Consider the following 21428-nt stretch of genomic DNA (forward strand, 5'->3'; position numbering starts at 1 on the left):
AAAGTATGTTTGTAATGTCTGCACATAAGAAATGTTGGTCATAATGACCTCTCTGCAGCCCACCATCAACTTGAGCCCAATATATCCTGTACTGTATATACACTCACAAGTGTTAATAGCCTTACCTGCAGAGCTCTCTGTTCACGGCTCAGCTTGCTGGAGTCAGCATACAGCTCAGTGGTGACACATTTAAAGCGGTCGCCAACGTAGCCTGAGGAGTTAGCAATCCTCTTGGCCAGACTGGATCTACGAGAGCTTTTAGACGAAGCCTGGTTACCCTCTTCTTCCTCCTCATCCCCTTCTCCTTGAGACTCTCCTAGGTCAACAATACTGTCTTCCTTATCAGTCTCCCTCCCGCACACTTTTTCCTGGTCTGACTCCTTCACCACATCTGTGCAGTGCTGAGTGAGGTGGAGAGCTCGACTGTCCCTGTCCCTGTCCCCTTTGTCCTTGCCAGAGCTGCGCTCCCCAGATGTGCGGGCACAGCGCAAAGTGCTCTGGTCTTGGTCTCCAGGGTCTGGGCTGGGACTCCGTTCCTCCAGGCTCTCCTCTGCTAGGGCGATCTGCCCTGGAGGAGTTGCGGATGTGCTAGATGTCACCCCAGGACAGTCTGCATCCTGAGGAACCTTTGGTTTCCCAAAGTGAGTTTCTGGGTGTCTATCATTGTGGTTGGGCTTCCGGGTGGGGCTCTGTCCAGTGTGGATTGGATATGGATGGGAAAGGTGGTGTTGGTGTTTTGGCTCATTGTCAGTCTTTGTCAGATTTTGGTTACTATGACAACATTCATTTTGGTTAACCTTGGCGCTGGTCTCATTAGCGGGCTGTTTGTGTACTGTTGGAGTAGACTCAATATCTGTGTCTGAGTGTACAAGGTCAATGCAGACAATCTTTTCTCTGGATGTTACAGAGGAAGAGGGAGCTTTGCTTTGACTGCCACCCTGTCCTTGTGCTCCTGCTTCCCTGTCAGGCTTAATTTGGTTTCCTTCGCCTATCTCTTTCCCAATGTTGTGATCCCTGTGGCCCCCACATTCTTCAGCACCTCCCCGTGATTTCTCCTGTCCCCGGGGCTTCAAAGTTGCATCACCTCTTTCTGGCAGCTTGTTGTCTGTGTGAGTCTGCATCAGGGGATGGGCCATCTCCTGTGAGTTATAAGTGAGGTACTCCCCTCCTGGACCAGCTGGGAGGTTGTGATAGGGTAAAGGATGTTTTGCTGCCAGGTGGGTTGGATAAAGGCTGTTGCTGCCAAGCAATACTGGATGAGGGTAAACTGGGCCTTTCCCTGTAATAGGTAGGGAGTGTAGCGCCATGCCGTCAGGCATGGGGTAGTGCAGGTATCTATTGGCATAAGCCAAACTATGGTTCAGGTAAGCGTCACTTTGAGGGAGGTAAAGGTGGCCAGGAGGGTGACCGTTCTCTAAACAGGGCCTCTTGTATGATGACACCTCTGGAGTTGTTTCACCTCTCTTAGTGGTCAGGGAGGGCTTTTCTGTTCCCTCTCTGTGGTGGCCCACAACTGAAGGATGTTCTGATTGGTTGGGACTGTGTTTGACCCACTCGCTATTGGGTTTGGGAGAAAGAACCCTAGAGCTGACCAGAGAGGAGCCAGAGTGCTGAGTAGAGGAAACACTATGGTTGGGCTCCCCAATCCTTGGACAGGATGAGCTACGTTGCTGAGGCAGTACTCTCTCCAGACCCTTGTGTTTAATGACAGAGGGTGAGGAGCCTTTGGTTTGTGAAAGGCCCAGGTCTGTGTTAGGCCTTGGAGAGGGGGGCAAGCCTGGTGTGTGCTGTGCATGGGAAGGAGACGGGCTAGGTACAACCCAGGAGGAGTGTAAAGTGCTGATCATCTCTGGCCTCTCTGAGACCTTTGAAGAAGTGCTGCTGACCACAGAGTGAGAGTGGGAGGAAGGAGAGTGGGACATGTTTTCCTTTAGGAGCTCTCGGTTAGGAGGCAGTCCGTAACGTGCGCTTGATGCCATAGTGTCCATCTTAACTGGGAATCCATTGGGAGGCAGTCCAAACTCAAGTATTCTTCCTGACAAATCTAAGGGCTTCTCTGAGTCTTTGGTTGCTTGGGGTTGGTGAGCTGGCCTCTCAAAATTAGGTTTGGAGGGTGACCTGCTTGGTCTTCTCTCAACCCCTACGTTTCTGTGCTCAGGTGCCCCTTCTCTTGGCCTGGGTTTATGGGGGCTGGGCCGGGCAGGAGAGGGCTGCTCTGATGCCATGCTGCTCACAGAGAATAGATTAGGAATGGACTGCGTGGATGAGGGCGGGGCGGACACTGAACAAGTGGAGGAGGTGGGTGGTTGTCCTATCCTAGCAACTGGCCTTTGTAAGTCCAGCGAACTGTCAATGAGAGCAGGGGGAGGCTGGGAAAGGCGAGAAGATGCATGAGAAGAAGAGTCAGTAGGCAGACTATTATTATTCCCACCACTGGTGCCACTAGTGCTAGTACTACTGGTGTTATTATTGTTGCTAGAGCCCTTCCTAGAAGGAGGTCTGCTTGGTCTACTGCTTCTACTTGGGGACCGGTCCCTGTCCATAGCAGCCTGATGGTGCTGAGGATGAGGGGAAGGTTGGTGAAGTTGCTGTGCAAATGGAGGTGGAACTCCAATCCCCTTATCCTGGCAGTGTACCAGTGATGTGGGGGCCACTGTGACTGAAGGAATCCTCATAGGGGGCGCCACCAGGGGAGAAGAGATGGGAGAGGGGGGATATGGGGGCATATAGTAGAGCCTTTCAGCAGCAGAGGCGGCTGCAGCAGGGTTAACATTACCCCCTTGAGCTGCACATAGAGAGGGATATGCCAGGTGCTGGGGAAGATAGGGGTTGGGCTGGCTGAGCAAGGAGGCTTTGTACATGTTTAGGGCCGCGTACTTGGATGTGTCCATGAAGGGATACATGCTTGCCTCAGGGTAGGGGCTAAGCCATGGTAGGCGTAAGTAGCTGCCACCAGCACTCGCCAAGCCCAGCTCAGATGCTTTTTCACCAGGTCCTACTCTGCGTTCCAAGCCGAGACCTTCAGCTCCAGGAACCAGCACAGGCTTGTGGAGACTTGGAGGGGTACCCTTGTAGAGGCCCAGGTATCCATTAACGGGCTTTCGACTGTCCAGAGGGCCGTCAGGCTTGTAGATGAGCTCTGGGAGACCATCCCTGTTATAAGCAAGGGGGAGGGTGGGCGTCTCTCTGCTCTTCTCCGTTGGTAGTGCTCTGATCCCTGGGTATACAACCCCACTATGGAGACGAAGACCATCGTGCATCAGAGTGCCTCGGTCCAGCCCCATCGCTGCAAGGGGCGTCAACCTTGCATCCACCTGCAGCAAAAAGGCAACATAAGAGAGGAAAATTTCACTATCACAGAAATACGATCCTTCTGAGACGAGTTATTAATTAAAAATATGACAGTGAAAACGTGAACCATACTGCTACAATTATCTTAGTATTCTAAGTTAGTTACATGCATGCATGTAGTGAAGCAGACCAAGTATTTATTTCCAAATAACAGTGACTCATGTGAGGAATGAATGTAAACAGTACTGAGGACGAGCACAGGGACTTGCCATGTTTTGTGTGATGTGGTTCCCTTGTCTTAGTTCCAGGTTGGTTTGTGTCTCAGCATCGACATCACGAACAGATGTTGCCCTGTGGAGATGAGCAAACAGTTAGCAGTCAGTGTCTTGGCTCTGCCACATATACACAGACATACACACACATAGAGGACATGCAAATCTAAATAAAATATCAACATATGCATTATTGCTATAGCACAGAGATGTGTAACTGAAATGACACACCAGGAGTAGAACGAAGGTACAAAAAGAAGAAAGATAATGGCAGTGCTAGTTATAGTCATTGCAACCTTCCTCTCACTCGCTCTCTCTCTCTCACACATTCACTCACACACTCACACACACACACCTCCGCTGAAGTAGTCACTGGAGATGAAAGCACTGTGTGGGCTCCCCCTCCCCTCCCATCCGTCAACACCTCCCCCCCCAATCCCTCCGTCCTCTAACCCCCATCCTGGGCTAGACGTGCATTGTGAGTCTCCGTCTATTCAGTCACGTTCCCCACACACTGGTTTTTCTGCGCCCTCTTTGACCTGCTCTCTCAGCTGCCTCAGCCAGAGGAGCGAGGGAAGATTATACATCAGAGGCCACTTCGGTGGGAGACCATTTACCCGCCCGCCAACACAGAGCCACAGATCAGCAAACACACCGACGAACACAAGCAGAAGTATAGTATGCAAGAGAAAGACAGACAACTATACAAACCAGAATTTATGATAAATCACAGAGCATGAAAAGGTAAATACAGAAAAGAGGTATAAAGATAAAAAAACAAATCTGATCATGGAAGTTTCTTTGAGGTCATTTTCTTTTGAAAAGCAGTAATGAGTAATGATGATGGGTTAAGTTTAATCTCCTTAAATCTATAAATGTTTTCTATACATCTGAATTTCCTTAAAGCACTGGAGCATATGATTATGATGTGGAAATATGAAATACGTTGCACAAAGATTATTATCAGCTATTCAATAATGCAATATTTTAGAAAATGTTAATATTCATAATTGGTCTGTAACATTAAATTTCTACTTTTATCAGTTGGTTTTAACAGCTTCATTAAAATAATGATACAAAGAAATAGTTCTTGCCAGGACTAAAATCAGTTTTGGGTAAACAGCTAACCCAAATGTATTTTTAAACAGAATGTGTAGTATCTACAATGTCAGTAACACAACATATATGTCAAATGTGGACCATGATGACTGTTATTGATATATGGCTAAACTGAGAACAGAAAAAAAGTAAATAACCCTGGATTAAGCTGCTGTGACAGCATATCTACAGCAATTTGTCTAGTTTGCGTTTATGTTATGGTGTCATTTTAGCAAATCTAAAAATCTGTTTTTTAAGAACTGACACAACTCCTTGCATCTACATTACTTGGTGAAAGAGATCACAATCTTGTGAGGGGAAAAAAAAGGTGAGAAAGAAACTGTGAGAAACGACACACATTTGGTACTCTCTGGTACTCAAAAAACCTTTTGTGTACAAATGGCAAAACTGAGATATTCCTAATATTACTTATGAGCTTTGGTAAGTGAAGTGGCATTTTAATACCAACTAGGTGGTCTGCCTGACTTAAAGAGGTCCTTTCAAATATCCTCAAAGAAGTGAAACAACAATGAGGAAAGATGAAATAATTGTTCCCACTTGTCAGATTTTATTTAAAAGAAAATAATGACTCGTTAGGGTGGACATTTCAGTGAGTCGGCCCTGTTTAGTGGAGCCAGTGCAGGAGGGGAGATGGGGAGACGGAGAGAGAGAAGTGCCTTTAAATAGTAAGAGCGAAGCCTTGCCGTGCTCGACAGTGCTGAGAGCAGCAGAGACATTCGGCTCCTCGATCATAGCAGAGAAACGCCTCTGAGCCTCGCTGCCGCGCCGCTGGCACGCCACTTTTATTGCCGTGACCCGGGGCTCATTAATCAGCCTGCTGCGGGCCCCTCGGCACGGCTCCTCCCCGCCCCAGCGCCCCCCACCCCACCCCCACCCCGCAGCCTCCCTGGGGACAGTCCTGCTTCAACAACATCCGCATCTGACGGAACTGAAACGGTGTGCGTGCTTCGGTAAAAGAAAAAAAAAGAAGGGGGGGGGGTGATACAGTGTACGAATGTGCGCGCAGCCACGTGTATGCCTTGCTGCAAATTAAACAGACAGCGTTGAGAAATCACATCACTCTCCCGTTTCCTGTATTTCCTGGAGCGACACTTGCACCTCTCTCTCTCTCTCTCTCTCACACACACATACACACACACACACACACACAGAGCAGCTCCTCTTACTCTGAAGCGTCTGCGCTCAATGACACCGAACACGAGAACGAAAAAAAAAAGAAGTCTCTAATTCAAAGGCAGATACTCAATGACATGCTGCCTTTGTGGACCCTTCTGCTCCACCTAAACACAACCTTCACCGCCAACATAGTGAAATCTCTCTCTCTCTCTCTGGCACTACGTAACTTCTCCAGATTAAAAAAAAAAAAAAAACCAAAGGAGAAAATGACCTGTTCTCGTTCAGGTCAGGACAACAAAAAGTCAGTGTGGTGTCTGTTATTACTCTACATCGTGCCTACACTGTGCTGGTGACCGAGCAGTGATTTCATTTCCATGAAATTAATAATAGTCCAGCTAAGATGAGAGAGGCTGCACCGGCTCTCAAGGTCAGGATCAAGCACATGACGGCACCCTGCACGCACCGCCTGGAATTAAAAACTAAAAAACTTGGTGCCAAAACGCAACAGTGCTTCATCGGTCACCGTTTTACCACCAGCCTAATGTGTTAAAATGTCAGAAAATGTTTGCAGTTTGGAGGGACATTAGTGCACAATACGCCATTTATATTAATATTGTTATATAGTGGAAATGTTGCTCAACATTCACACCGGCAACGCACCCTGAATTCTATGAGCTTTAAGCATATATATTTCAGTTTATAATGGTCTAGAATAATTCAGAGAAGTCTGAACATAAGAGATGTTTTCCTGGGTGTTGGGCAGCCTTGCATTAGCAGCTTACAAACCCGATGCTTTGAGGATATTATGGGAAGGAACCCTGCCAAAATGTCACATTACGAGTGGAAGGACGAGGAAGGAGAGGGAGAGGGAAAGGGAGAGCGATAGGAAAGGAGGAAAAGGCAGCGTGTTGACGCCCATCCCCGCTGCTAAGAATAGTTTGCGCAACAAACAACTCCCGACGGCCGCCCAATCCATCACACTGGTCGGCGGCAGCGGCAGCAGCAGCAGCAGCAGCAGCAGGCAGGAGAGTGGGTGGGTGGGGGTAGGTGGGAGCACAGCGGTCGGAGCTGCGTTTATAAACCAGACCGCTGGAGCGGAGCCCCGACTTGCACCATTAAACAGAAAACCACCGGGTGTTTTTTAGCGGAACCTCACATAGCTCTGTATTTCGCTGTTGTGCGCCTCGCAGAGACGAGCGGCAAACAAGGACAAGAGGGGACAGACTGATTTTAAAAAAGAGAGAGAGAGAGAGAGAGAGAGAGTGGGAGAAAACAAACTCGCTGCTCCTTCTTTTCCCTCGTTTCCTGTTTCTGACGACAACGGCTTGAACTCTCCGTGACCCACGGTATACGCACCGGAACAAACACTGGCCCCCGCTCATCATTTCCTCTAGGACTGAGGCCTCTCTGCTCCCAGTGCAGCGCAGCGGTTGCGTGCGTGCCAGTAATAGCCTTTCTCTCTCTCTCTCTGTGTGTGTGTGTGTGTGTGTGTGGGTGGGGGTTACTTATAGCAAATGACGGAGTTGGGAAGGTGGCTGTATCACCATTAGCAGCTTCCTCCCTCACAAGTTGATAAATGACATTATATTAGAAACACAGATCCACATTTTTTTTTAAAGAGTCCAGGGCGTATCAGCCATTCACAAACACCCTCGTGTGTTTAAAATCTGATTGTTGCACGGTCAGATTTGCAAGTCTATTTGCTACAATGACGGGAAACCGGGAATGTGGGTCTTGCTGCGGGTTATAACGGGAGTGACGGCGCCCTCTCGCTCTTTGTCCCTGGAGCTTTGCCAAGCTCTCTGAAGCGCAGAGCTCCGATCAGCTCTAAAAAAAAATGCAGTGTGACGCAGGATAATCTCCGCAGCGACGGGGGTGGGGTGGGGATAAACACGGATTAAATGCGGGCGCGCGCGCACGCACCCTCGTGGAAACCACACACACACACACACACACACACATAGCACAGAGACCGCGGTGTGTGTGTGCGTGCCCAAAACGAGGGGAATTCTGCGCACGCTGTCAGTGAACAAAATAGAAACCAGCGAGAGCAAATCTGAGAAAATACATAAAAAAAGCGCGGACCTAAACTACAACCTGACTGCTAAATACACCGCCTCAGGGCCGCACTCCCATCAGCATTAACACACAGCATCATAAAAAGGGGGAAAGCGCGGAAGAAGAACGCGAGCGCACTTTTAATTATTGTTGATTATCGGGGCCGACGTGCGCCAAATGGTGCAACTGATCATCATCTCAAGGTAGACTGGGAGTGCACTCTATGAAAAGTTGACGCGCTGTTTTGTCAGCGTAGTTCCTGGTATAACAGAACCACGCTGATTGAACAGAGACAGAGGGACTGGTGGGTGGTGGAGGGGCTGGAGGAGATAAATGCTGTGGAGAGAGAGAGAGAGAGAGAGAGAGAGAGAGAGAGAGACGGAGCGCGCGCTGCTGGTGGAGCACGGAGCTGGAAGGAGCCAACGGCGTCTCTTCAGCTGTCACATTATTAGCGACCGAGCTGTAAACAAGGGGCCCCTGCGTCCTCCTGGGCCGCTGCACAGCCGCATGCAAGTCGGTGCACGGTTCACCAACCCCCCCCCCCACCCCCACCCGCCGTCCCCTGCTCCTCGGCAGCACAGCCGTCAACAACGGCAACATTGTGAAGCCACCACCCCACCCCACCCCACCCCACCCCCAATCCCACCCCCGTGCTGTCACTAGGGCCCGGGCGGCGGCTGTTGAACTGGCTCTATTCATCCCGGGCCAAATGAGGACTAAATGGCCCTTTATGCCACCAAAGGACCTGATTGTAATAGGGATGCGCATGCACGAGTCAACCCGCGTTTACCGGAGGTTTCTTGACTTTTCTTTGAAGTGCTGGCGTTGCTTTCATGCGCTGGATGCCCCCCTAATGAAAGCACATGATGCTGAAGGTCTGATCCACCAACATATATCCCACCCCCCACCCCGTATAGTCTTGTTTAAAGATGAGGGTTAATTATTGGTGGCGTGTAAAGACGTAAATGAGGCTAAATGAATGTCGGTTTAAACAGGTGCTGAATCAGTGTGAGGTAAACCAGAGCTTTCACACCTCTGACACTGGCCTAGATTTCTGGCTTTGAAAGGTCACACGTGTTCAGCGCTGGTGTAGCCAAACACCCTAAAAGATCTCATAGGGTTAGAAATACACATTAATTCTTTACTCAAATGCATGATTGTTTACTTGGACTGCAGTGATGCCCCCCCCCAAAAAAAAGCTCGAGGTCAAAAGTTTTATAATCAACCCCAGTGATGTGCCATCCAGACGGCAGATAACACATTCCTGCTTTGAAGGCGGTTGCTGTAATAAACTCCTATCGCCATTACCACGCTGCGCTGCCAAGCGCTTTGTGGGATTTCGTCAGATAGATAGATGCCCGAGGCACCGACATCTAAAAACAAACGAGGAGGCCCTGATCGAGACTGAGCCTGCAGAGACTCAGAGGAGGGGAGGTGAGGTGTGCCATCATTACTCTTCGGCTAAATCAATCTTCTGATAGGCCGGAGCGATCTCAGTATACACAAAATACAATCATGGTGAAATTCATATTTTAATTACAGCCCCTGTATTCACTGCATCTAACACCTATCAGCAAAAACGTCCAAATGTTGCTTTTGTTGGGGGGGGGGGGGGCATGATTTACAACCACTTTATATAGGGAGGGAATTAATGTCTAAAACTGGACTCGGTACAAACTAAAATCCGTGCGTAATCTCCTGCGGAACCATCCGTTTTAAGATGTCAGACAGTTGCTAGAGTAGAGAATAATGCGACGTGTGAGATGTAGCTCTCTAGAGCCGTCATGGCCGTCTCTGTGTCTGTGAAACAGTGCTGGGGGCCGACACGTCTCCGCGGGGAAGTGATCCGTGCGCTCCAGACCTCGTCGAAACAAAAAGGTTTGTGGAGCGCTAAGGGAGAGGAGGGGAGGGAGGAGTGTGTGTGTGTGTGGGGGGGGGGGGGCGGCTCTCCCGTTTCATCGCGAGGTCCCGGGAGGCCAGCACGGAGCATAGCTTCAATCAAACCGTGACGTCTCCTCCGGGAGCTGCGCAGCGCCTGGAAAACCGATCTCTCCTCGGCTCTCTGCCGTGCCTCCGCTTTTTGTTCACACGCACCTCGCCTCAGCAGCGAGCGAAGCGCCGGCAGCGACGAGACTGTTGTTTTATATCCAGGCGTGAGTGAGGGAGTGAGGGAGGGAGGGAGGGAGAGAATAAAAAAAAAACACAACAAGCGCGACAACAATAAGACAGACCTTATGTCTCCGACTGGATAAAAAACAGAACACGGGCATTTCCTTTGACGAATAATTTTACCCCATTTCCCTGCCTGTTTCACAACACGTTACAATAGGTTTGATATGCAAAAGTGGCCCCCGTGATTTTACTGACGTACTCTCTCTCTCTCTCTCTCTCTCTCTGTGCGTAATATCACCCCCCTCCCCCACCCCCACCCCACACGTGGTCCTTATTGATTCCAGATTAGAAACACTGACAAACAGCAGGTTAATGGGTTTTAAATGGAGGCTCTGTGGTTCTCCCCTATACACGCAGCAGACCGCCTCTCCAGCACCACGCTGACACATCCACTGTCACCCATCGCTCAGTATGACAATGTGACCCAGCGGGGCCCCGAGGGGGGCGGGGGGCGGGCTGGTGCTGCCTTCAGGTGCACTTTCCCGGACAAGAAGCATTAAAGCCTTCAACGCTTCACAGCTGTGAATTTCTCCACAGACGGCTGTAAAATCTGACTTCGCTTTACCGTTGAAAAGCCCCCACCTGAGCCGATATATTGATTTGAAGTGCGTCTGTCTATATTTAGAGACGTAGGCCTAACAGTGGTGAAAGTGAAACCTGTGATTAGTTAAGCCATTGCGGACACATTTCCATGAGAAATTATTTCCTATAGATAGAATTAAAGCCAAATTAAAAACCCTGTTTTGATTAAGGGCCACCCTTAAATACCACTTTGACACCTAATGGCTCTGGGGTTATAAACCTGTTTTTGTAAGACGTGCTAAGTCCTCTCGTGTGAAAAGAGAGAGAGAAAAAATATCAGTATGTCAATCTAATCTATGGTAAGCAGCCCTCCCCCTCTGTGTTCCAACACCTGGAGAACAGTTCAGTCCTACACTGACTTCACAGCGCACAGTGGAAAAATGATGCACAAAACAGTCCGACGGGGTTCTCTATAAATAAACTCGGCCCACACAAAATGTGAAGTATTTCTTTTACGCTTCCTCAACTTGCACCACTTGGGGAACATGCTCTATTACCTAAAGTTTTAAAGGGCCGCCTTTGCTTCCAAATGTGTAGGTTATGCTGTACAGTAAAGAGAGATGTGTGAAGGCAGGACAAACATATTATTCTAATGTTCTAGCTGCGTAATGGATGACCTCCACTTTCTCTTTTTTTTAAGACGAGAAATAGGTAGAACGCAACCAAAAAAAGCCAATCGAGATGAAGCCCCACTACTGTGGCACAAAAAGGTCCATCCAAACCTAAAAAGTCTGACTAAACCTTAAGTCATGTCTTCAGGAAACTGACACTGGCAAAAGTCCCTGTATATCATTATTTCCACTAAAACAAACTAAATTCAAGGGAACAAGTGGAACAGTGGTTCAGAACAGCCTGCTATTTGGCCAGTTTGGTAAATAATTAGCAACACAGTCGCTTAAATTACTGTTCATAATCATTTAGTGTACATTTTCCAAATTTCCACTGGTTGTGTTTGATTTTCATGTTTTTAAAACGACAAGCACAAACGTAACTGTAGATGTTCGACAAGTGTCCTTTGCCTTTCCATACCGTCATTTAAATATAATTAGGCTTTTATTCTGCTATAAAGCCTCCACCCCCCACCAGTTTAACCCCCACCCCCACCCCCCCGCGCTCTGTTCCCTCGAAAGGTCCCAACACGCGGTCCCGCTCTCTCGACCTCCTGCACGAGCCTCGGCCGAGCGGACTATCGCGTTCCGAGCGATTCTCTATATATCCTGCGCGCGGGATTGGCTGCCGGGACTTAAGTGGTCTTTTAGTAGCTGCTTCCCTCACTGAGCTCGTCAATGAGCTGGAGCCAGCCAATATGAGGCACATCGATCGTCCTCAGAGAGCGTTTCCTAATTAGTGCCTGTGTGGCTCCAGGACAGGCGGCAGGCACGAGGAGGAAAACTTACCCCCCCCCCCCACACCCCTTCTCTTGCCATGGAGAGTTAGATCCCGACAACGTGCGTTTTAGGAAAAGCATAACGGTTAAATGCCGCTTTGCTGGTCGTGAAACGCAAGTTGCGTCGCCCGCAGAGGAGGTTTAGAGAAACGGCTCAGTTTGGAACACATCCAACACGCCTTGCGGCACATATTTCAATTAAACGGCAAATTTATAAGAAGTGGTTCATACTGATCGCTGCGGCCCATATTGGTGCAAAGGGAATATGGCTATATAAGTAATATATATATACATATATATATGTATATGTAGATGTTTTGTAATGTTAATAATGGAAGCAGAAATCGCGGATTGGATTAAGGTCGATTTGGAAAAGTGGTTTAAATGTCGTAAAAGCTCACCAAGCTATTAAAGCAATGAAGAAATGACTGGCACTAATAAGTGGCAGTTCTTAAACTGCTTTTAATATTATTAACGAGTCCCGAGTGACACTTTCGCTCCCTACAAGAGAGCAGCGCGTATCGGAGCTGCTGGGGCTGGATGGGTGGATGGGTGGGTGGTGGGGTCCTAACTGGCGCTACGCGGACCCTCCGTGCGCAAAGGATATTCCCCCTGCAATGCAAAGGCTAGTCGCACAGACAGCCCGCGCGCAAGAGAGTGGGAGACAACACACTGCAGCGCAAAGTCACATCGGAGAACACCTGCAAGACATGAGGGTGAGACGGAGAGAGTTGTGTGTCTGTGTGAGTGAGAGAGAGAGAGAGAGAGAGAGAAGTGGCACAATGCCAGGGTGGTTTCCGTCACCTAGACAGGAAGGTGAGCGGTGCAGTCCCGTCCCCCGTCCCCTTAACCACCACCCCACCCCCACACACAAACACCTTCTCCCAACACTACCTTTGGGACTGACGAGACGACCGATCAACGTCCACTGTGTCCAAACAAAGCCCTCACACCACCCCCACGAACACACGACACACACACACACACACACACACACATACACTCAGCTGTCACACACATACACAGACCGCGGGGATGCCCTCCAACTGAACTGAACCGTGTATAAACGGAGCAGCACCGCTCGCTTCCCCTTGGCAGGGCGAGGCTGGATTCCGTAACCTTGTTTAGCGCAGAAGCTCCGTGTGCGCGCACGCACACGCGTACATACACACTCGCTACCCTCGCCCACAGGCACACTCTCTCTCTCTCTCTCACACACACACACACACACACACACACACACACACACACACACACACACACACTCACTCACTCACACACGTCGTCACACAGCGGAGTGCGAAAAGCCTGAATATTCACCATCGAGGACGGCGCCACTCTCAAGTCCGCTAATCTCTGGGACGTCCTTCTCACCTCTGCCCTGCTGACAGGACAGTTGAGAGAAGGCCAAGCTCACGGTCGGATCTTTGTGTGTGTGAGTGTGAGTGTGTGTGTGTGTGCTTGTGTGTTATTTTTCCAACACATGCCACTGCCCCGCCGAAACGCACAAAGACCACCCTATGCGCTATTCTTAGAAGTGCCCGATCCTCTCCCCAGTCCCTGCGCACAACACCGGGCTATCGCGTTTAGATTCAACCCCACAACAAGAACGTTTTAGATTTAAAAACAGCCCATACACAAAGACCAGAGGCTTTAAAATCATCTTAGCTTTTATGGTACTGTTTAAAAAAAAAAAAAAAAAAAAACAGAGCACTGTGCGTTTTCTGCCCTCATGGAGGAGGTTTCACATCGCCAAAAAAAAAAAAAAAAAAGACATGCGAAAGAAAATTTATTTTTCCATTTGTCATTGATTGCCTCACCTGGTTAATTGGTGTTAGTTCCAGTCGTCGTCTGTGCGCTCCAACTCACGCCTTTTTCTTGTTTTGCCAAGTTAAACTAGGAGGGCAGAGATCCGTGCGTACGTAGACCAGCCCGGTTACGGTCCTGTCTGCTGGAGGCAGACAATCCCGGCCAAAGGAAAAAAAAAAACTACTAAAAGTGTCTAACAGGTTATCCACTTGTCACGAAACAAAACAAGTCTCACATATAAAGCTAATATATTGTCTACAGGCAACTCTCATCCATTACCCTATATTTCAAGCGGACTTTTTTGCTGCTGCAAATGTCACTTGTGTTTCCATAAAGCAACAAAAAGATCCCTGCGCGGAGGAAACACAAACGGCAGGACAGAGAGAAATCCACAAAAGAAGATCCTTTACGGTCCTTTAAGTCGGAGAGCCAATGCGCCGTTCGGCCCGGGCCCCCAAAGGATACAGGTGGCGAGGTCGGAGGACTCGCTGAGAAATTAATTCAGCTCAGCCGTACCTCGCAGCAGCGCCATGTTGGGTTTCAGCGGAGCACGCCGTCCTCGGAAAAAGCCCCTTTCTCCCGCTCTCCGTCACTCCATGTCCTCTCCGACTCAGGAATCCGCGTCTCGGGGAAGGTTTGCTGAAGGTTATTCCGTGTAGCTTTTCGTCCCGCAGTCTTTTTTTTCTCTTCTTCTTCAAGAAGCGTAGTAAACAGCCCGGATCGGAGCCCCCCGGTTCGCACCGAGGACGCACGGAGCTGTACGGGGAGTGCCGCACGGAATGGATGAACGCTGCCGAGACCGAGCGACTCGCTCCACTCCCACTCGCGCAGACTCTACCCAGAAGGCCAGTCGGGAGACCGCAATTACCATAAGCCTCCAGCGCACGGCAGTGGCTGCGCGCGCACACACACACAAGAGACACACACACACACACACACACACACAAAGAGAAACACACACACACACACACACACACACACACACACACACACACACACAAGCTCCGCTGAAACTCCAAAACAGGAATAGGCGAGGTTTAAGCGGCAGAAATAAGGCAGAAAATGAAGTAATAATAAGCAGAGCACTACTACTGGAAGAGATTCAGAGCGTTTGTGAGATAAGGTAAATGCAATGAAAAACCAAATGAAAAGACATTTGACTTAAGGGAAGGTGACCAAATTAATCCAAATTAAAGTTAAGACTCTTTATGAAAGAAAAAGGCCATATTATATTTCCATATGAGGAATATACCCTATATTTATGTAAGAAACCTGACTGTGAATTGCGCTCAGTGTGCATATAGCTTAAGTAGGTATGTGTGTGTGTGTGGGGTGTATATACACATACATGTATGTGTACAAGATTGGACAACAACATACAATGTTGATAAACAAGTAAGACAATTTCCGTTAATTGAATATAAAGTGTATGATGGCCTAGAATGTACTGTAACCAACATTATTAATACTGGTACACAAACTGGTGGGTTTTTAGCTCCCTTATTTCATTCTGATTTTTGTCCCCACAATTTATGCTAAGGGCACAGATCCAAATGAAATGTCAGTTTAGCTTTTTTTTTTTTTTTTCCAAGCCAACAGATAAGGTAAATCTGTGGAGCACAAGGCTGTGGAGAGACAGACAGAGAGAGAGAGTATGAGAGGGAGAGGCAGCTCAAGGCTGGGGCACATCTGTTAAGGCTCCCATGTCAAGTGAAGGAGGAGGAGGAGGAGGCTATGAATATCAAGCCTGAGGTGTGTGCATCATGTGCCTGCATATGTGTGTGTGTGTGTGTGTGTGTGTGTGTGTGTGTGGGAGAGAGAGAAAGAAAAAGAGAAGGACGGAGGGAGAGCGACAAAGGCCGTCAGACAGACAGGCAGAGGCAGAGTGGGAGTAGGAAAAGAGAGGGAGACTTGAAAAATGGAAGGCCTGACTGTGTTTGCCACAGCTGTTGAAAGTAGGAGTTAAACCAGACGGTCATACACAAACAAACACGAGGCTCACAAAGCACTCACATATGGACGCATTAAAAAGCAAAGCTCATCTTGAAGGGCAAACTGTCCAAAAGTTATAGGAGACAGAGACACAAAGGAAGTGAGCTGAGAGAAGAGGGTCCCTCCCTCTGTGAGATGAGAAGAAAAGGGAAAGAGGGTGGGCGTATTCATGCATGGCACAGAACAAAAACTCCACTTTTTCCCTCTCCAGACAAAACTCCTAAGGAAACTACACCATGCATCTGAATTTCTGTGACAAGAAATTTAGAGAGCCTTTACTTTAAACTTAAATACACCCAGGGTGAGTTTGCACTTATCACACCATCCTCTACCTTTCATAACCGGGAGCTGCTCACTGCGAGCTGAGGCTACGTCCACATTTAGCTCAATCTGAAAACTGTTTACGTGGTTTGATGTCTTCTTCTTTCTCCTTTTTCTTCTCAGCCGACATCTGGTAAGAAGTGGGACAGACAGAGCCTGATTACGCTGCTGTGTCTCAGTAGGTTAAACCTTCCTTCTGTCTTCTCCTGCTCTTTTTTTTTTTTTTTTTTTAAACACTGTTTTAATACAGAAAAATGTACTGGGCAAGGCTGCAAGACAAAACACGTGCTGCTACACCAAGAATCGAATCACAGGTTTGTGTTTGCAAAGTCATCTGACTAAATACACATACTGTATATGCAAGCTAACAACAACCACTCTGCTGTCAGCGTTATTGACATTTTAAATGACTTAAACTGGCTTCTTAACTTCATTGACACGGGACCCTGACCAGGCTTAGGTCACTGCTTCCCAAAACCTCAACTATTCCGCTTTATACTAAAATGCTAGGTTTTATCCGTGATGGAGACTGTTTTCAAAACAAAACAAAACAAACAAAAAACAGCTTAGTGAGGACAAAGGGCAAAAATAGAGAGAAACAAATGTATCCTCAAATTTAGCCAGCAAGAGTGAGAGAAGGGAAATGCTAACAGGTTGGATGATGTAACATGTGTCATTCAATGGACCTTTTATTGAGGTTCCAGCGGCATCACGACAGCAACATGGACGTGTGCGAACATTTTTGACATAAGAGGCCCCACCCCAAAAGAAATATGTTCAGCATCTTCACCAGAATTTGCCAGAAAAAGAAACAAAGTACTACCGCTACATACAATTTCAGAACCACTTACTGCGGCGTGGTATTGTTTGTTTCCACCCAATGCAAGAGGATAGTCATGAGCTTTAAAGAGGTAACAGTATCCCAGCACAAGAGTGGTAAAACTTAGAGCAGCATCAAGTGGCTCGGGGCATAGATAGAAAGGATTTGGGAGGTTTTGGTCCGACAAACTCAGCAAGCCGAGACTCCAGACTGTGCATTGTTTAGTCACAAACCACAAGCTGAGGAGTAAACAACAGGCATGAACAGAGAGAAAGCAACACGAGCGATTTTCATTTTTCATGTGGTCACACAGTGGTGCTCGGCTGGCGAAGAACTGCGCTCATGCGAGCAGCATACCTGTGCTCTCTGCAACCAAATCACAGCTTTGTTTGGTAATGGCTAACTTTTTTGTTTGTGTGTGTGTGTGTGTGTGTCCAAAGAGACATGCCAACATGTACTTCCCCAGGACATATACTACCATCTTTAGCCTTGGCAATGCGAGTGTCATGCTCTACACATTTAGCCACATTGCGCCATATGTTTCGTTTGCTTCCCCCTGCCCAGATTTTAGTAGGTAGTATCCAACCTGGCAACCCTGCTACCCGCTAACAAAGCAGCATAAAAACTAAACTATAAAGAGATTTGATGTGCCTCTTTTAAGATCTGTCAGCAGGGAGGTTTTCAGATGCGCCCTGGTCCAAATCTGATTCCCCGTCTCCAAACAGTCTGAAAAGCTGCTCTGTTGTAAGCCACAATTTAATATAAAGACAGCAGTGACATGGATTTTGTTCTGACTTTGAGCTCCTCTCAAAGTCACTCTTTGCTTGTGATGAATTACAGAACAACTGGTCACACTGTGCTAAAAACTTGGGGTTGAATATATTTGGATAAAATCATAAATCAACCCCCCCCCCCCTTCCTCTTTTAAGGCACATGATGTCGAGAGAGACCTGCATTTTCATGCGTCTTCCGGAGCAGGAAGACAATTATCGAATGCTGAAAATGGCTCAGGTCTTCAGCAGTTAAAAACAGCCTCACGCTGACGTCACACAGCAACAATAATCACGCTGAAAGGTCAGATGGGTGTGGGAAAGACACGCAAAATCACAGCACACGACACCAGGTCTTTCCTCACTCTCTCCCTTCTGCTCTGACTCAGAGGGCGTAGAAAGCAAACGGCTCTCTCCATCAGTCACTGGAAAACTGGATTAGGATGAATATTGCTCTGAGGAACCGCAGGGCAAACTAAGTTTCTGACACTCTACACACACACACACACACCAAAAAAAAAAAAAAAAAAAAGCACCCAGTTGTAACTGCCGAAAAACACCTTTCGCCTAGAGTCTGAAGGAGACACAAAAACAGGTCTGGAGATCAAGCGCGGGCCTTTTTATGGCTGTACTTTTATGACTCTGTGTGAACTTTGTGGTTTGAAAAGCCAGTCTGAGAACAGCATGTGCCTTTGAAAACGCTCACGCCAAATGATGGCGATGAAAAATGTGCTTAAATGTGCGATCCCATCCTCTAACTGTCACTTTATGCCTTGTCAGGGATTCACGCATAAGTGTGTATGTCTTGTAAAAACCAAAACAGCGTGAACACACACACACACACACACACAAGTGGACCCCAGTGTCGAAAGAGCTGCACTCTGGGAGGTCACGGTGATCCAGCCATCTGCTATTGCAATCAGACACTGAAGCAGTGGCCTGACAAACACACACACACACACACACATATATACACATGGCAAGTTCACATGTGCACACGGGGCAAACACACCTTCAACACACACTGCCAGAGCATACATATTTAGCCAAATATACACATGCTGTCCTCAAAACAGAGACACACATACGGAACGGCGTGCACACACAGCCCTGACACACATTTTGAAAGGGCTGCCTGCCAACGCACAAGCCAGCACGACTCACAGACACACACAAACTCACACGTACACACACACACACACACACACACACACACACACACTCTCAGTCGGCAGGCTCAGATTGCAGGAAGCTCTTTGCACGCAGCTCAGTCCACAGCAGCCGGTACTAATCAGCACAATCCACCTGCAGATCGTTATGGATCGCTTACTGCAACTCACACACACACACACACACACACACACAGAAACTTGCCTGAACACTCACTAGCACATACAGGCTCGGACATGAGCACACCTACAATCGATATATCTGTACTTGAACAAACACTTAAAAAAAAAAAAAACAACACACACACACACACACACACACACACAGTCTACACTCATGATGCTGATTATTATTTGTTCACATTGACCTTAATCTGAAAGAAAACAGACTAACATTACTACAGTGTGGTTCTAGGGATTCATTGTGTATTTGTGATAGTCAGGTGTGACTTCTAAGTAAGCTTATCAGTGGTGTCAAATCAATTTTCACTAAAGGTTCCAAGTAAGGAGAACGCTCTGATAAAGGCTACTGAAATATTAACACAACACCATTTTATCCCCCTCTGTGTCACACAAACAACCATCAAAAAATAACACACGCGCGCGCACACGCACGCACGCACATTCATGCACACACACGGGCCCCCCCCCCCAACGGTGTTGTAGGGCTAACCGGTTCCCCACAGGCGCGCCACGCTGCGTTAGCGCGGCCTCACCGGGGATAATTACAGCCTGGCGCGGCAGGGCGAGAGTGGCTCCGAGCCAAACACTGCTGCTGCTCGAGAGAGAGAGCGAGAGAGAGCGCGAGAGAGAGAGAGAGAGAGCAATTATTGGCGCACTGAGAGACATGGTCCTATAGATTAAGCCCTAATCAATAGGCTGCTAAATCCATCGATGCAATCAATCAGTGCGCCCGTAAAATAAAATAACCAATGAGATCAATCACACTTGTCTTATTCCGACCTTGGGGATCATAAACGCAGCCCCCCCCCCCTTCCTTTTTTTCCAAAACGCGTGGACAGAAACATCCAGTCGCTTCATTTTTTTTTTTTTTTTTTAGAGAATAAAGACTAAAACCTTCAAACGAACCTTATCTGAGAGGAAGGAGAAGCGGTGGCGGCTCTCAGCGCAGCACAAGAAAGATCTCCCCTCCTCCTCTCCTCTCCTCTCCTCTCCTCCCTCCCTGCTCCTCCCTCCCTCGTCTGTCGGCCTCTGTCGAGTTCCGCTCATAACCTCGCCACCCACCCTCCCAGTTCCCCGCCTCTCCCTGCTTTCCGCTGCCGGCGGGGAGCGCACACACACACACACACACACACACGCACACGAGCGCGCACAGGCATACACAGTCTCTCTCACACACACAGCAACACACACACACACACACACCTCTTTATAGCTCTCTCGCTCTGACACGCACCCACAAGCATGCACAGCCTTGCACGCACACACACACAAACACAGATGACACACACACACACACACACACACACACGCAAGCAGGCAGGCAGGCAGCGTCAATAAAAAGCCCAGCGCTGTGAGAGGCCGCCGGCACTCCACTCCCTCCCCCCACCCCCCCTCCTGCCACTGCGATTAGCGGAGGCTGGCTGGCTAGGGAGAGGCGCCCCTCTGTTATCTGGGGCGGTGGCAGCCTGTGTGTGTGTGTGTGTGTGTGTGTGTGTGTGTGTGTGTTGAAAGAAAGAGAGAGAGAGAGAGAGAGAGAGAGGGCAGGGTAGAGAGATTAATTTAACTCCTTCGGTGCCGGATCGCAGCGCTTGGAGCTCCGCTCGCTCCTGCACTCCGATCAGCTCAGGCAGCAGCAGCAGCAGCAGCGGCACAGCCGAGCTGATGTTAGACAGGATGTCGGGAAATATGCGCATTAAACACGCGATTCTCAAGAATTAGAAATGTAAGCGGGGTCATAGCCCCCGAGGTTATATTTCATGGAATTTGGACGGAGTTACCCTGCAATCACACACACATAAAATCTGTTGATTTTCAAGGCTGATTCGGATATTTTGGGGCTAAATGTTTCTAAACTTGGCTAAAGAATAAATAGAAGGAATTCAGCTGCCTATTGTCAATCACGGCAGTAGTGCAAGGAAGGCTTTGACAAAATATTTGGACTAGAGCGGGAGCAATTAAGCCTAATCGATTAGTCGATTGACAGCGGGCTCCAGCCTCTGAAATGTGAAGATTTAAAGCTTCTCTTTTGTCATATATGATAGTTAACTGAATGTTTGTTGAGTTTTATATTGTGATATAGGGGGATAAAAATAGTACTGAGTTTGGTCAGCGGCTCTAAATTTCTTTGGTAGGTGGGGGGGATTCGCCAGGGGAATTTACCATCAGTTCAGTATTTCTCAAGTCCTGTCTACAGCCCTGAATGGAGGGTAATGGTTGTGAATGTATGTGTGTAAAGTATTTACAACACCTTACCTGTAAATGGTCAAAACTGGTCTCAATTTAGATTCCTATTTGTTAAGCTGGGACATATAGTGAAGTATAGCACCTGGACATTACCACGTACTAGAAACTCCAGAATACATCTGA

General features: G+C 48.1%; 1 protein-coding gene across 2 annotated transcripts in view; it reads right to left on the minus strand.

The window, feature by feature from the left end:
• bcor (BCL6 corepressor) overlaps positions 1-14668 on the minus strand; it is a 33735-nt gene extending 19067 nt beyond the window's left edge. For both annotated transcript variants that reach the window (XM_018702657.2, XM_018702654.2), the window contains exons 1-3: positions 13818-14668; positions 3561-3642; positions 126-3314 (exon numbers count right to left, since the gene is read on the minus strand). In XM_018702657.2, the coding sequence (XP_018558173.1) occupies positions 126-3314; positions 3561-3563 (3192 nt within the window). In that variant the 5' untranslated portion in view covers positions 3564-3642; positions 13818-14668. The remainder of the gene's footprint in view (positions 1-125; positions 3315-3560; positions 3643-13817) is intronic.
• Between the last annotated feature and the right edge of the window lie 6760 nt (positions 14669-21428).

The sequence above is a fragment of the Lates calcarifer genome, linkage group LG1, assembly GCF_001640805.2.
Source record: "Lates calcarifer isolate ASB-BC8 linkage group LG1, TLL_Latcal_v3, whole genome shotgun sequence".
Lineage (NCBI taxonomy): Eukaryota > Metazoa > Chordata > Actinopteri > Centropomidae > Lates > Lates calcarifer.